The following is a 16,220-nucleotide window of genomic DNA, read 5'->3' on the forward strand; positions in this document are numbered from 1 at the left end:
GCGACAGCTCTTACTGGGGCAGTAGAATGGGGATAGCATGGTGCCCTCTAGCGGCAGCTCTTCCTGGGGCAGTAGAATGGGGATAACATGGTGCCCTATAGCGACAGCTCTTACTGGGGCAGTAGAATGGGGATAATATGGTGCCCTCTAGCGACAGCTCTTACTGGGGCAGTAGAATGGGGATAACATGGCGCCCTCTAGTGACAGCTCTTACTGGGGCAGTAGAATGAGGATAACATGGTGCCCTATAGCGGCAGCTCCTCCTGGGGCAGTAGAATGGGGATAACATGGTGCCCTATAGCGAGAGCTCTTACTGGGGCAGTAGTATGGGGATAACATGGTGCCCTCTAGCGACAGCTCTTACTGGGGCAGTAGAATGGGGATAACATGGTGCCCTCTAGCGGCAGCTCTTCCTAGGGCAGTAGAATGGGGATAACATGGTGCCCTCTAGCGGCAGCTCTTCCTGGGGCAGTAGAATGGGGATAACATGGTGCCCTATAGCGGCAGCTCTTCCTGGGGCAGTAGAATGGGGATAACATGGTGCCCTCTAGCAGCAGCTCTTACTGGGGCAGTAGAATGGGGATAACATGGTGCCCTCTAGCGGCAGCTCTTACTGGGGCAGTAGAATGGGGATAACATGGTGGCCTCTAGCGGCAGCTCTTCCTGGGGCAGTAGAATGGTGATAATATGGTGCCCGCTAGCGGCAGCTCTTCCTAGGGCAGTAGAATGGGGATAACATGGTGCCCTCTAGCGGCAGCTCTTCCTAGGGCAGTAGAATGGGGATAACATGGTGCCCTCTAGCGGCAGCTCCTTCTGGGGCAGTAGAATGGGGATAACATGGTGCCCTCTAGCGACAGCTCTTACTGGGGCAGTAGAATGGGGATAACATGGTGCCCTCTAGCGGCAGCTCTTCCTAGGGCAGTAGAATGGGGATAACATGGTGCCCTCTAGCGACAGCTCTTACTGGGGCAGTAGAATGGGGATAATATGGTGACCTCTAGTGGAAGCTCTTCCTGGGGCAGTAGAATGGGGATAACATGGTGCCCGCTAGCGGCAGCTCTTCCTAGGGCAGTAGAATGGGGATAACATGGTGCCCTCTAGCGGCAGCTCTTACTGGGGCAGTAGAATGGGGATAACATGGTGCCCTCTAGCGGCAGCTCTTCCTAGGGCAGTAGAATGGGGATAACATGGTGCCCTCTAGCGACAGCTCTTACTGGGGCAGTAGAATGGGGATAATATGGTGCCCTCTAGTGGCAGCTCTTCCTGGGGCAGTAGAATGGGGATAACATGGTGCCCGCTAGCGGCAGCTCTTCCTAGGGCAGTAGAATGGGGATAACATGGTGCCCTCTAGCGGCAGCTCTTACTGGGGCAGTAGAATGGGGATAACATGGTGCCCTCTAGCGGCAGCTCTTCCTAGGGCAGTAGAATGGGGATAACATGGTGCCCTCTAGCGACAGCTCTTACTGGGGCAGTAGAATGGGGATAACATGGTGCCCTCTAGCGGCAGCTCTTACTGGGGCAGTAGAATGGGGATAACATGGTGCCCGCTAGCGGCAGCTCTTCCTGGGGCAGTAGAATGGGGATAACATGGTGCCCTCTAGCGGCAGCTCTTCCTAGGGCAGTAGAATGGGGATAACATGGTGCCCGCTAGCGGCAGCTCTTCCTGGGGCAGTAGAATGGGGATAACATGGTGCCCTATAGCGACAGCTCTTCCTGGGGCAGTAGAATGGGGATAACATGGTGCCCTATAGCGACAGCTCTTACTGGGGCAGTAGAATGGGGATAACATGGTGCCCTCTAGCGGCAGCTCTTCCTAGGGCAGTAGAATGGGGATAACATGGTGCCCTCTAGCGGCAGCTCTTCCTAGGGCAGTAGAATGGGGATAACATGGTGCCCTCTAGCGGCAGCTCTTCCTGGGGCAGTAGAATGGGGATAACATGGTGCCCTATAGCGACAGCTCTTCCTGGGGCAGTAGAATGGGGATAACATGGTGCCCTATAGCGACAGCTCTTACTGGGGCAGTAGAATGGGGATAACATGGTGCCCTCTAGTGGCAGCTCTTCCTAGGGCAGTAGAATGGGGATAACATGGTGCCCTCTAGCGGCAGCTCTTCCTGGGGCAGTAGAATGGGGATAACATGGTGCCCTATAGCGACAGATCTTCCTAGGGCAGTAGAATGGGGATAACATGGTGCCCTCTAGCGACAGCTCTTACTGGGGCAGTAGAATGGGGATAGCATGGTGCCCTATAGCGGCAGCTCTTACTGGGGCAGTAGAATGGGGATAACATGGTGCCCTCTAGCGACAGCTCTTCCTGGGGCAGTAGAATGGGGATAACATGGTGCCCTATAGCGACAGCTCTTACTGGGGCAGTAGAATGGGGATAACATGGTGCCCTCTAGCGGCAGCTCTTCCTAGGGCAGTAGAATGGGGATAACATGGTGCCCTCTAGCGGCAGCTCTTCCTGGGGCAGTAGAATGGGGATAACATGGTGCCCTCTAGCGACAGCTCTTACTGGGGCAGTAGAATGGGGATAACATGGTGCCCTCTAGCGACAGCTCTTCCTGGGGCAGTAGAATGGGGATAACATGGTGCCCTCTAGCGGCAGCTCTTCCTGGGGCAGTAGAATGGGGATAGCATGGTGCCCTATAGCGGCAGCTCTTCCTGGGGCAGTAGAATGGGGATAACATGGTGCCCTCTAGCGGCAGATCCTCCTGGGGCAGTAGAATGGGGATAGCATGGTGCCCTATAGCGACAGCTCTTACTGGGGCAGTAGAATGGGGATAACATGGTGCCCTCTAGCGACAGCTCTTACTGGGGCAGTAGAATGGGGATAACATGGCGCCCTCTAGTGACAGCTCTTACTGGGGCAGTAGAATGAGGATAACATGGTGCCCTATAGCGGCAGCTCCTCCTGGGGCAGTAGAATGGGGATAACATGGTGCCCTATAGCGAGAGCTCTTACTGGGGCAGTAGTATGGGGATAACATGGTGCCCTCTAGCGACAGCTCTTACTGGGGCAGTAGAATGGGGATAACATGGTGCCATCTAGTGGCAGCTCCTCCTGGGGCAGTAGAATGGGGATAACATGGTGCCCTATAGCGACAGCTCTTCCTGGGGCAGTAGAATGGGGATAATATGGTGGCCTCTAGCGACAGCTCTTACTGGGGCAGTAGAATGGGGATAACATGGTGCCCTCTAGCGACAGCTCTTACTGGGGCAGTAGAATGGGGATAATATGGTGCCCTCTAGTGGCAGCTCTTCCTGGGGCAGTAGAATGGGGATAACATGGTGCCCGCTAGCGGCAGCTCTTCCTAGGGCAGTAGAATGGGGATAACATGGTGCCCTCTAGCGGCAGCTCTTACTGGGGCAGTAGAATGGGGATAACATGGTGCCCTCTAGCGGCAGCTCTTCCTAGGGCAGTAGAATGGGGATAACATGGTGCCCTCTAGCGACAGCTCTTACTGGGGCAGTAGAATGGGGATAACATGGTGCCCTCTAGCGGCAGCTCTTACTGGGGCAGTAGAATGGGGATAACATGGTGCCCGCTAGCGGCAGCTCTTCCTGGGGCAATAGAATGGGGATAACATGGTGCCCTCTAGTGGCAGCTCTTCCTAGGGCAGTAGAATGGGGATAACATGGTGCCCGCTAGCGGCAGCTCTTCCTGGGGCAGTAGAATGGGGATAACATGGTGCCCTATAGCGACAGCTCTTCCTGGGGCAGTAGAATGGGGATAACATGGTGCCCTATAGCGACAGCTCTTACTGGGGCAGTAGAATGGGGATAACATGGTGCCCTCTAGCGGCAGCTCTTCCTAGGGCAGTAGAATGGGGATAACATGGTGCCCTCTAGCGGCAGCTCTTCCTAGGGCAGTAGAATGGGGATAACATGGTGCCCTCTAGCGGCAGCTCTTCCTGGGGCAGTAGAATGGGGATAACATGGTGCCCTATAGCGACAGCTCTTCCTGGGGCAGTAGAATGGGGATAACATGGTGCCCTATAGCGACAGCTCTTACTGGGGCAGTAGAATGGGGATAACATGGTGCCCTCTAGCGGCAGCTCTTCCTAGGGCAGTAGAATGGGGATAACATGGTGCCCTCTAGCGGCAGCTCTTCCTGGGGCAGTAGAATGGGGATAACATGGTGCCCTATAGCGACAGATCTTCCTAGGGCAGTAGAATGGGGATAACATGGTGCCCTCTAGCGACAGCTCTTACTGGGGCAGTAGAATGGGGATAGCATGGTGCCCTATAGCGGCAGCTCTTACTGGGGCAGTAGAATGGGGATAACATGGTGCCCTCTAGCGACAGCTCTTCCTGGGGCAGTAGAATGGGGATAACATGGTGCCCTATAGCGGCAGCTCTTACTGGGGCAGTAGAATGGGGATAACATGGTGCCCTCTAGCGGCAGCTCTTCCTAGGGCAGTAGAATGGGGATAACATGGTGCCCTCTAGCGACAGCTCTTACTGGGGCAGTAGAATGGGGATAGCATGGTGCCCTATAGCGGCAGCTCTTACTGGGGCAGTAGAATGGGGATAACATGGTGCCCTCTAGCGACAGCTCTTCCTGGGGCAGTAGAATGGGGATAACATGGTGCCCTATAGCGACAGCTCTTACTGGGGCAGTAGAATGGGGATAACATGGTGCCCTCTAGCGGCAGCTCTTCCTAGGGCAGTAGAATGGGGATAACATGGTGCCCTCTAGCGGCAGCTCTTCCTGGGGCAGTAGAATGGGGATAACATGGTGCCCTCTAGCGACAGCTCTTACTGGGGCAGTAGAATGGGGATAACATGGTGCCCTCTAGCGACAGCTCTTCCTGGGGCAGTAGAATGGGGATAACATGGTGCCCTCTAGCGGCAGCTCTTCCTGGGGCAGTAGAATGGGGATAGCATGGTGCCCTATAGCGGCAGATCCTCCTGGGGCAGTAGAATGGGGATAGCATGGTGCCCTATAGCGACAGCTCTTACTGGGGCAGTAGAATGGGGATAACATGGTGCCCTCTAGCGACAGCTCTTACTGGGGCAGTAGAATGGGGATAACATGGCGCCCTCTAGTGACAGCTCTTACTGGGGCAGTAGAATGAGGATAACATGGTGCCCTATAGCGGCAGCTCCTCCTGGGGCAGTAGAATGGGGATAACATGGTGCCCTATAGCGAGAGCTCTTACTGGGGCAGTAGTATGGGGATAACATGGTGCCATCTAGTGGCAGCTCCTCCTGGGGCAGTAGAATGGGGATAACATGGTGCCCTATAGCGAGAGCTCTTACTGGGGCAGTAGTATGGGGATAACATGGTGCCCTCTAGCGACAGCTCTTACTGGGGCAGTAGAATGGGGATAACATGGTGCCATCTAGTGACAGCTCTTCCTGGGGCAGTAGAATGGGGATAACATGGTGCCCTCTAGCGACAGCTCTTACTGGGGCAGTAGAATGGGGATAACATGGTGCCCTCTAGCGGCAGCTCTTCCTAGGCCAGTAGAATGGGGATAACATGGTGCCCTATAGCGGCAGCTCTTACTGGGGCAGTAGAATGGGGATAACATGGTGCCCTCTAGCGACAGCTCTTCCTGGGGCAGTAGAATGGGGATAACATGGTGCCCTATAGCGGCAGCTCTTCCTGGGGCAGTAGAATGGGGATAACATGGTGCCCTCTAGCGACAGCTCTTCCTGGGGCAGTAGAATGGGGATAACATGGTGCCCTATAGCGGCAGCTCTTCCTGGGGCAGTAGAATGGGGATAACATGGTGCCCTCTAGCGGCAGATCCTCCTGGGGCAGTAGAATGGGGATAGCATGGTGCCCTATAGCGACAGCTCTTACTGGGGCAGTAGAATGGGGATAACATGGTGCCCTCTAGCGACAGCTCTTACTGGGGCAGTAGAATGGGGATAACATGGCGCCCTCTAGTGACAGCTCTTACTGGGGCAGTAGAATGAGGATAACATGGTGCCCTATAGCGGCAGCTCCTCCTGGGGCAGTAGAATGGGGATAACATGGTGCCCTCTAGCGACAGCTCTTACTGGGGCAGTAGAATGGGGATAACATGGTGCCATCTAGTGGCAGCTCCTCCTGGGGCAGTAGAATGGGGATAACATGGTGCCCTATAGCGAGAGCTCTTACTGGGGCAGTAGTATGGGGATAACATGGTGCCCTCTAGCGACAGCTCTTACTGGGGCAGTAGAATGGGGATAACATGGTGCCATCTAGTGGCAGCTCTTACTGGGGCAGTAGAATGGGGATAACATGGTGCCCTCTAGCGGCAGCTCTTCCTAGGGCAGTAGAATGGGGATAACATGGTGCCCTCTAGCGGCAGCTCTTCCTGGGGCAGTAGAATGGGGATAACATGGTGCCCTATAGCGGCAGCTCTTACTGGGGCAGTAGAATGGGGATAACATGGTGCCCTCTAGCGACAGCTCTTCCTAGGGCAGTAGAATGGGGATAGCATGGTGCCCTATAGCGGCAGCTCTTCCTGGGGCAGTAGAATGGGGATAACATGGTGCCATCTAGCGGTAGCTCTTCCTGGGGCAGTAGAATGGCGCCCTCTAGTGGCAGTAGAATGATGATAGCATGGCGCCCTCTAGTGGCAGCTTTTCCAGGGACAGTATTATGAGTAAGGCATGGCGCCCTCTACTGGCAGCTCTCTCTGGGGCAGTAGAATGGGGATAACATGGTGCCCTCTAGCAGCAGCTCTCTCTGGGGCAGTGCTATGGGGAGAGCATGGCGGCCTCTAGCAGCAGCTCTGTCTGGGGCAGCATTATTGGGTTATCATGGTAGCCTCTCTTTCTTGGGTATTCCGGCATGCAGTCTATCTTCTTACCAGGCTGATGAGCTGGGACAAGACCATCCCAACCTGTACGGTCACCTTCTCCTGGGGGTCCCTCGTAGGTCGAACATCAGCATTGTAACCTTCAAACAATTTGTCTCTCAGCGATCCCTCACTATTAGCAGCTCTCACCCCTGTCAATAATAGATGTGTCACATGATCAGGTCATGCTGGGAGTTGTAGTATTTCATGTACATAGCATAAGATAATTGCATTTTACTCATTCGTGGGGTTGGATCATGTTGGGGGAGTAGTGCTCTCGATCTAGTGTGTAATAGAATTTTATTAGAGATACTGCAGAGACTAAACTGAAAGGGATCAAAGATGGAGGGAAAAACACAATCAACACTACAAGGGACTGACGGGGCCAAACAGTCAATGCCGAGCGCCAGCTACCAGGAACTGCCAATTTCAGCCAACATGGCGAGCTACAGAGAGAAAGACCACGGGGTACAACAAGTGTGAGTGATCAGATAATGTAAGAAAGACCATCGGGTACCACCAGTGTGAGCAATCAGATACTATAAGAAAGACCACCGGGTACCACCGGTGTGAGCGATCAGAAACTATAAGAAAGACCACCGGGTACCACCGGTGTGAGCAATCAGATACTATAAGAAAGACCACCGGGTACCACTGGTGTGAGCGATCAGATAATGCAAGAAAGACCACCGGGTACCACCAGTGTGAGCGATCAGATACTATAAGAAAGACCACTGGGAACCACCAGTGTGAGTGATCAGATAATGTAAGAAAGACCACCGGGTACCACCAGTGTGAGTGATCAGATACTATAAGAAAGACCACCGGGTACCACCAGTGTGAGCGATCAGATAATGCAAGAAAGACCACCGGGTACCACCGGTGTGAGCGATCAGAAACTATAAGAAAGACCACCGGGTACCACCAGTGTGAGCGATCAGATACTATAAGAAAGACCACTGGGAACCACCAGTGTGAGTGATCAGATAATGTAAGAAAGACCACCGGGTACCACCAGTGTGAGTGATCAGATACTATAAGAAAGACCACCGGGTACCACCAGTGTGAGCGATCAGATAATGCAAGAAAGACCACCGGGTACCACCAGTGTGAGTGATCAGATACTATAAGAAAGACCACCGGGTACCACCGGTGTGAGCGATCAGATACTATAAGAAAGACCACCGGGTACCACCGGTGTGAGCGATCAGATAATGCAAGAAAGACCACCGGGTACCACCAGTGTGAGCGATCAGATACTATAAGAAAGACCACCGGGTACCACCAGTGTGAGCAATCAGATACTATAAGAAAGACCACCGGGTACCACCAGTGTGAGCGATCAGATACTATAAGAAAGACCACTGGGTACCACCGGTGTGAGCGATCAGATAATGCAAGAAAGACCACCGGGTACCACCAGTGTGAGCGATCAGATACTATAAGAAAGACCACCGGGTACCACCAGTGTGAGAGATCAGATACTATAAGAAAGACCACCGGGTACCACCAGTGTGAGCGATCAGATAATGTATGAAAGACCACCGGGTACCACCGGTGTGAGCGATCAGTTAATGTAAGAAAGACCACCGGGTACCACCGGTGTGAGCGATCAGATAATGTAAGAAAGACCACCGGGTACCACCAGTGTGAGTGATCAGATACTATAAGAAAGACCACCGGGTACCACCGGTGTGAGCGATCAGATAATGTAAGAAAGACCACCGGGTACCACCAGTGTGAGCGATCAGATACTATAAGAAAGACCACCGGGTACCACCAGTGTGAGCGATCAGATTCTATAAGAAAGACCACCGGGTACCACCAGTGTGAGCGATCAGATAATGTAAGAAAGACCACCGGGTACCACCAGTGTGAGCGATCAGATACTATAAGAATGACCACCGGGTACCACCAGTGTGAGCAATCAGATAATGTAAGAAAGACCACCGGGTACCACCGGTGTGAGCGATCAGATACTATAAGAATGACCACCGGGTACCACCAGTGTGAGCGATCAGATACTATAAGAAAGACCACCGGGTACCACCGGTGTGAGCGATCAGATACTGTAAGAAAGACCACCAGGTACCACCGGTGTGAGCGATCAGATACTATAAGAAAGACCACCGGGTACCACCAGTGTGAGCGATCAGATAATGTATGAAAGACCACCGGGTACCACCAGTGTGAGTGATCAGATAATGTAAGAAAGACCACCGGGTACCACCGGTGTGAGCGATCAGATACTATAAGAAAGACCACTGGGTACCACCGGTGTGAGCGATCAGATACTATAAGAAAGACCACCGGGTACCACCGTTGTGAGCGATCAGATAATGTAAGAAAGACCACCGGGTACCACCAGTGTGAGTGATCAGATAATGTAAGAAAGACCACCGAGTACCACCGGTGTGAGCGATCAGATAATGTAAGAAAGACCACCGGGTACCACCAGTGTGAGCGATCAGATAATGTAAGAAAGACCACCGAGTACCACCGGTGTGAGCGATCAGATAATGTAAGAAAGACCACCAGTGTGAGCGATCAGATACTGTAAGAAAGACCACCGGGTACCACCAGTGTGAGTGATCAGATACTATAAGAAAGACCACCGAGTACCACCGGTGTGAGCGATCAGATAATGTAAGAAAGACCACTGGGTACCACCGGTGTGAGCGATCAGATAATGTAAGAAAGACCACCGGGTACCACCAGTGTGAGCAATCAGATACTATAAGAAAGACCACCGGGTACCACCAGTGTGAGCGATCAGATACTGTAAGAAAGACCACCGGGTACCACCGGTGTGAGCGATCAGATACTATAAGAAAGACCACCGGGTACCACCAGTGCGAGCGATCAGATACTATAAGAAAGACCACCGGGTACCACCGGTGTGAGCGATCAGATACTATAAGAAAGACCACCGGGTACCACCAGTGTGAGCAATCAGATACTATAAGAAAGACCACCGGGTACCACCAGTGTGAGCGATCAGATACTGTAAGAAAGACCACCGGGTACCACCGGTGTGAGCGATCAGATACTATAAGAAAGACCACCGGGTACCACCAGTGTGAGCGATCAGATACTGTAAGACCGACCACCGGGTACCACCAGTGTGAGCGATCAGATAATGTAAGAAAGACCACCGGGTACCACCAGTGTGAGCGATCAGATAATGTAAGAAAGACCACCGGGTACCACCAGTGTGAGCGATCAGATAATGTAAGAAAGACCACCGGGTACCACCGGTGTGAGCGATCAGATACTATAAGAAAGACCACCGGGTACCACCGGTGTGAGCAATCAGATACTATAAGAAAGACCACCGGGTACCACCGGTGTGAGCGATCAGATACTATAAGAAAGACCACCGGGTACCACCAGTGTGAGCGATCAGATACTGTAAGACCGACCACCGGGTACCACCGGTGTGAGCGATCAGATACTGTAAGCAAGACCACCGGGTACCACCAGTGTGAGCGATCAGATACTATAAGAAAGACCACTGGGTACCACCGGTGTGAGCGATCAGATAATGTAAGAAAGACCACCGGGTACCACCAGTGTGAGCGATCAGATACTATAAGAAAGACCACCGGGTACCACCAGTGTGAGCGATCAGATACTATAAGAAAGACCACCGGGTACCACCAGTGTGAGTGATCAGATAATGTAAGAAAGACCACTGGGAACCACCAGTGTGAGCGATCAGATTCTATAAGAAAGACCACCGGGTACCACCAGTGTGAGCGATCAGATACTATAAGAAAGACCACCGGGTACCACCGGTGTGAGCGATCAGATACTGTAAGAAAGACCACCGGGTACCACCGGTGTGAGCGATCAGATACTATAAGAAAGACCACCGGGTACCACCAGTGTGAGCGATCAGATAATGTATGAAAGACCACCGGGTACCACCGGTGTGAGCGATCAGTTAATGTAAGAAAGACCACCGGGTACCACCAGTGTGAGTGATCAGATAATGTAAGAAAGACCACCGGGTACCACCGGTGTGAGCGATCAGATACTATAAGAAAGACCACCGGTGTGAGCGATCAGATAATGTAAGAAAGACCACCGGGTACCACCAGTGTGAGCGATCAGATAATGTAAGAAAGACCACCGGGTACCACCGGTGTGAGCGATCAGATACTATAAGAAAGACCACCGGGTACCACCGTTGTGAGCGATCAGATAATGTAAGAAAGACCACAAGGGGTACTGTTATGATCCGGTGACCTTGGAGCCGCATGAAACTTTCTCTGGAGTAGGTGGAAACTATACTGACCGCAGATCCTGAACTAACACCGCAACTAGAAGTAGCCGGGGGGTGTGCCTAACAAACCCTAGACACATCGACACAGCCGGAGGATTAAATACCCCTATAGATGGAAATAGGAATACTACCTTGCCTCGGAGCAGAACCCCAAAGGATAGGCAGCCCCCCCACGAATATTGACTGTGAGTAGGAGAAGAAAAGACACACGCAGGTAGAAAACAAGATTTAGCAAAAGAGGCCACTCTAGCTAAATAGTAAAGGATAGGACAGAATACTAGGCGGTCAGTATTAAAACCCTTCAAAAAATATCCACAGCAGATAATACAAAAAATTCCACAATCTAACTAAAGACGTGGAATGAATATCTCCAACCCCAGAGAATCAAACAAGACTGAGAAAATACTGACACAATCTAAGCTGGACAAGAAAACACAAAAGAATAGCATTGAATCATGAAGCACACATCATGTGTGCCACAGAAAAAAAAAACAGACACTTATCTTTGCTGATTTGGCAGAAAGGCATGAGGAACCAGGCAGAGGTCCTACACCTCCCAACAACAATTGACAACTGGCAAGGACTAATGAATCCTGCACACCTAAATACCCCAGTCAGAACTGCAATCAGCAGAAACACCTGACCAGGACTGCAACTCAGGAACAACTGCATTACCACCTACCACCACCGGAGGGAACCCAAAAGCAGAATTCACAACAGGGTACCACCAGTGTGAGCGATCAGATAATGTAAGAAAGACCACCGGGTACCACCGGTGTGAGCGATCAGATACTATAAGAAAGACCACCGGGTACCACCAGTGTGAGCAATCAGATAATGTAAGAAAGACCACCGGGTACCACCAGTGTGAGCGATCAGATACTATAAGAAAGACCACCGGGAACCACCGGTGTGAGCGATCAGATACTATAAGAAAGACCAACGGGTACCACCAGTGTGAGCAATCAGATACTATAAGAAAGACCACCGGGTATCACCGGTGTGAGCGATCAGATACTATAAGAAAGACCACCGGGTACCACCAGTGTGAGCAATCAGATACTATAAGAAAGACCACCGGGTATCACCGGTGTGAGCGATCAGATACTATAAGAAAGACCACCGGGTACCACCGGTGTGAGCGATCAGATACTATAAGAAAGACCACCGGGTACCACCGGTGTGAGCGATCAGATACTATAAGAAAGACCACCGGGTACCACCAGTGTGAGTGATTAGATACTATAAGAAAGACCACCGGGTACCACCGGTGTGAGCGATCAGATAATGCAAGAAAGACCACCGGGTACCACCGGTGTGAGCGATCAGATACTGTAAGAAAGACCACCGGGTACCACCAGTGTGAGTGATTAGATACTATAAGAAAGACCACCGGGTACCACCAGTGTGAGCAATCAGATAATGTAAGAAAGACCACCAGGTACCACCAGTGCGAGCAATCAGATAATGTAAGAAAGACCACCGGGTACCACCAGTGTGAGCGATCAGATACTATAAGAAAGACCACCGGGTACCACCAGTGTGAGCAATCAGATACTATAAGAAAGACCACCGGGTACCACCAGTGTGAGCGATCAGATACTATAAGAAAGACCACCGGGTACCACCGGTGTGAGTGATCAGATAATATAAGAAAGACCACCAGGTACCACCGGTGTGAGCGATCAGATACTATAAGAAAGACCCCCGGGTACCACCGGTGTGAGCGATCAGATACTATAAGAAAGACCCCTGGGTACCACCAGTGTGAGCGATCAGATAATGTAAGAAAGACCACCGGGTACCACCAGTGTGAGCAATCAGATACTATAAGAAAGACCACCGGGTACCACCGGTGTGAGCGATCAGATAATGCAAGAAAGACCACCGGGTACCACCGGTGTGAGCGATCAGATACTGTAAGAAAGACCACCGGGTACCACCAGTGTGAGTGATTAGATACTATAAGAAAGACCACCGGGTACCACCAGTGTGAGCAATCAGATACTATAAGAAAGACCACCAGGTACCACTGGTGTGAGCGATCAGATACTATAAGAAAGACCCCCGGGTACCACCAGTGTGAGCAATCAGATAATGTAAGAAAGACCACCGGGTACCACCGGTGTGAGCAATCAGATACTATAAGAAAGACCACCGTGTACCACCAGTGTGAGCAATCATATATTGTAAGAAAGACCACCGGGTACCACCAGTGTGAGCGATCAGATAATGTAAGAAAGACCACCGGGTACCACCGGTGTGAGTGATCAGATAATATAAGAAAGACCACCAGGTACCACCGGTGTGAGCGATCAGATACTATAAGAAAGACCCCCGGGTACCACCAGTGTGAGCGATCAGATACTATAAGAAAGACCACCGGGTACCACCAGTGTGAGCGATCAGATACTGTAAGAAAGACCACCGGGTACCACCAGTGTGAGCGATCAGATACTATAAGAAAGACCACCGGGTACCACCAGTGTGAGCAATCAGATACTATAAGAAAGACCACCGGGTACCACCGGTGTGAGCGATCAGATACTGTAAGAAAGACCCCCGGGTACCACCAGTGTGAGCAATCAGATAATGTAAGAAAGACCACCGGGTACCACCAGTGTGAGCGATCAGATACTATAAGAAAGACCACCGTGTACCACCAGTGTGAGTGATCAGATAATATAAGAAAGACCACCGGGTACCACCGGTGTGAGCGATCAGATACTATAAGAAAGACCCACAGGGTACCACCGGTGTGAGCGATCAGATACTATAAGAAAGACCACCGGGTACCACCAGTGTGAGCGATCAGATACTATAAGAAAGACCACCGTGTACCACCAGTGTGAGCAATCAGATAATGTAAGAAAGACCACCGGGTACCACCAGTGTGAGCGATCAGATAATGTAAGAAAGACCACCGGTGTGAGTGATCAGATAATATAAGAAAGACCACCAGGTACCACTGGTGTGAGCGATCAGATACTATAAGAAAGACCCCCGGGTACCACCGGTGTGAGCGATCAGATACTATAAGAAAGACCACCGGGTACCACCAGTGTGAGCGATCAGATAATGTAAGAAAGACCACCGGGTACCACCAGTGTGAGCGATCAGATACTGTAAGAAAGACCACCAGGTACCACCGGTGTGAGCAATCAGATACTATAAGAAAGACCACCGGGTACCACCGGTGTGAGCGATCAGATACTGTAAGACCACCGGGTACCACCAGTGTGAGCGATCAGATACTATAAGAAAGACCACCGTGTACCACCAGTGTGAGCAATCAGATAATGTAAGAAAGACCACCGGGTACCACCAGTGTGAGCGATCAGATAATGTAAGAAAGACCACCGGGTACCACCGGTGTGAGTGATCAGATAATATAAGAAAGACCACCAGGTACCACCGGTGTGAGCGATCAGATACTATAAGAAAGACCCCCGGGTACCACCGGTGTGAGCGATCAGATACTATAAGAAAGACCACCGGGTACCACCAGTGTGAGCGATCAGATAATGTAAGAAAGACCACCGGGTACCACCAGTGTGAGCGATCAGATACTGTAAGAAAGACCACCAGGTACCACCGGTGTGAGCAATCAGATACTATAAGAAAGACCACCGGGTACCACCGGTGTGAGCGATCAGATACTGTAAGACCACCGGGTACCACCAGTGTGAGCGATCAGATACTATAAGAAAGACCACCGGGTACCACCGGTGTGAGCGATCAGATACTGTAAGACCACCGGGTACCACCAGTGTGAGCGATCAGATACTATAAGAAAGACCACCGGGTACCACCAGTGTGAGCGATCAGATAATGTAAGAAAGACCACCGGGTACCACCAGTGTGAGCAATCAGATACTATAAGAAAGACCACCGGGTACCACCGGTGTGAGCGATCAGATACTGTAAGAAAGACCCCCGGGTACCACCAGTGTGAGTGATCAGATAATATAAGAAAGACCCCCGGGTACCACCGGTGTGAGCGATCAGATAATATAAGAAAGACCACCAGGTACCACCGGTGTGAGCGATCAGATACTATAAGAAAGACCCCCGGGTACAACCGGTGTGAGCGATCAGATACTATAAGAAAGACGACCGTGTACCACCAGTGTGAGCGATCAGATACTGTAAGACCACCGGGTACCACCAGTGTGAGCGATCAGATACTATAAGAAAGACCACCGGGTACCACCAGTGTGAGCGATCAGATAATGTAAGAAAGACCACCAGGTACCACCAGTGTGAGCGATCAGATACTATAAGAAAGACCACCGGGTACCACCAGTGTGAGCAATCAGATACTATAAGAAAGACCACCGGGTACCACCGGTGTGAGCGATCAGATACTGTAAGACCACCGGGTACCACCAGTGTGAGTGATCAGATAATATAAGAAAGACCACCAGTGCATCGGCTGACTGTCGGTGTCGCAATCTGCAGTGACCCAGCTGGAGTCAGGAGCTCTCTGGGTTCAGTGTTGCTTCAGCTAAATACGTTGATCTGTTGTCTTTATCCTGCTGTGCGGCACTTTGCAGCAGAAAGCCAAGTGTTGTATTTTTGTTGCCTCGTCTCTTTGGTGTCTGTCCCTTCCCTGTGTGTCTTACCTGCAGTAGGTGCGGCTAGTCACCGTCACCTGCCAGTGTACTAGCTGGGGCAGTCATAGGTGATATTTAGGGTTGAGGTATCCTGACGTCGGCAGGGGGAAGGACCTGGGTGTTAGGTGAGATCAGGGACAGGCTCAGGGCAGAGCTCAGGAGGTGACCATCCCTGATTCCCTATTGCCAGGGCCTTCCTCTCCCTATTCCATCGGCGTTGTGTTGTTGTGCCGTTTGGGGACAGACCGACCGTTGGGTCATGTCACACTGGGTCAGTCACTCCGTGACATTAACACCGACCGAACATTTATTTCTGGTAACCCATGGCCTAAATGCAGGCCTTTGCCCAACTGCTCCAGACTCTCACCAATGTGCTTAAGGAGCTGTGTGGTGAGGTGGTGCAGCAGATGCAGCAGTTGTTAGGGTTCTGGGCCTCGGCTCAGATGTAGGCTCAACCAGAACCTAAGGTATCTCTCCCTGACAGGTTTTCTGGAGGGAGAGATACATTTTTGGTGTT

At 51.5% G+C, this 16,220-nt stretch overlaps 1 protein-coding gene across 3 annotated transcripts in view; it reads right to left on the reverse strand.

The window, feature by feature from the left end:
- Positions 1-16,220, reverse strand: part of CHRNB1 (cholinergic receptor nicotinic beta 1 subunit) — a 50,716-nt gene that overhangs the window by 18,295 nt on the left and 16,201 nt on the right. For 2 of the 3 annotated variants that reach the window (XM_077261492.1, XM_077261495.1), the window contains exon 2: positions 6,812-6,951. The exons of the other annotated variant lie outside the window; for it this stretch is intronic. In XM_077261492.1, coding sequence (XP_077117607.1) covers positions 6,812-6,951 — 140 coding nt within the window. The remainder of the gene's footprint in view (positions 1-6,811; positions 6,952-16,220) is intronic. 3 annotated transcript variants of the gene reach the window in all.

Source organism: Ranitomeya variabilis, chromosome 5 (assembly GCF_051348905.1).
Source record: "Ranitomeya variabilis isolate aRanVar5 chromosome 5, aRanVar5.hap1, whole genome shotgun sequence".
In the NCBI taxonomy this organism is placed as follows: Eukaryota; Metazoa; Chordata; class Amphibia; order Anura; family Dendrobatidae; genus Ranitomeya; species Ranitomeya variabilis.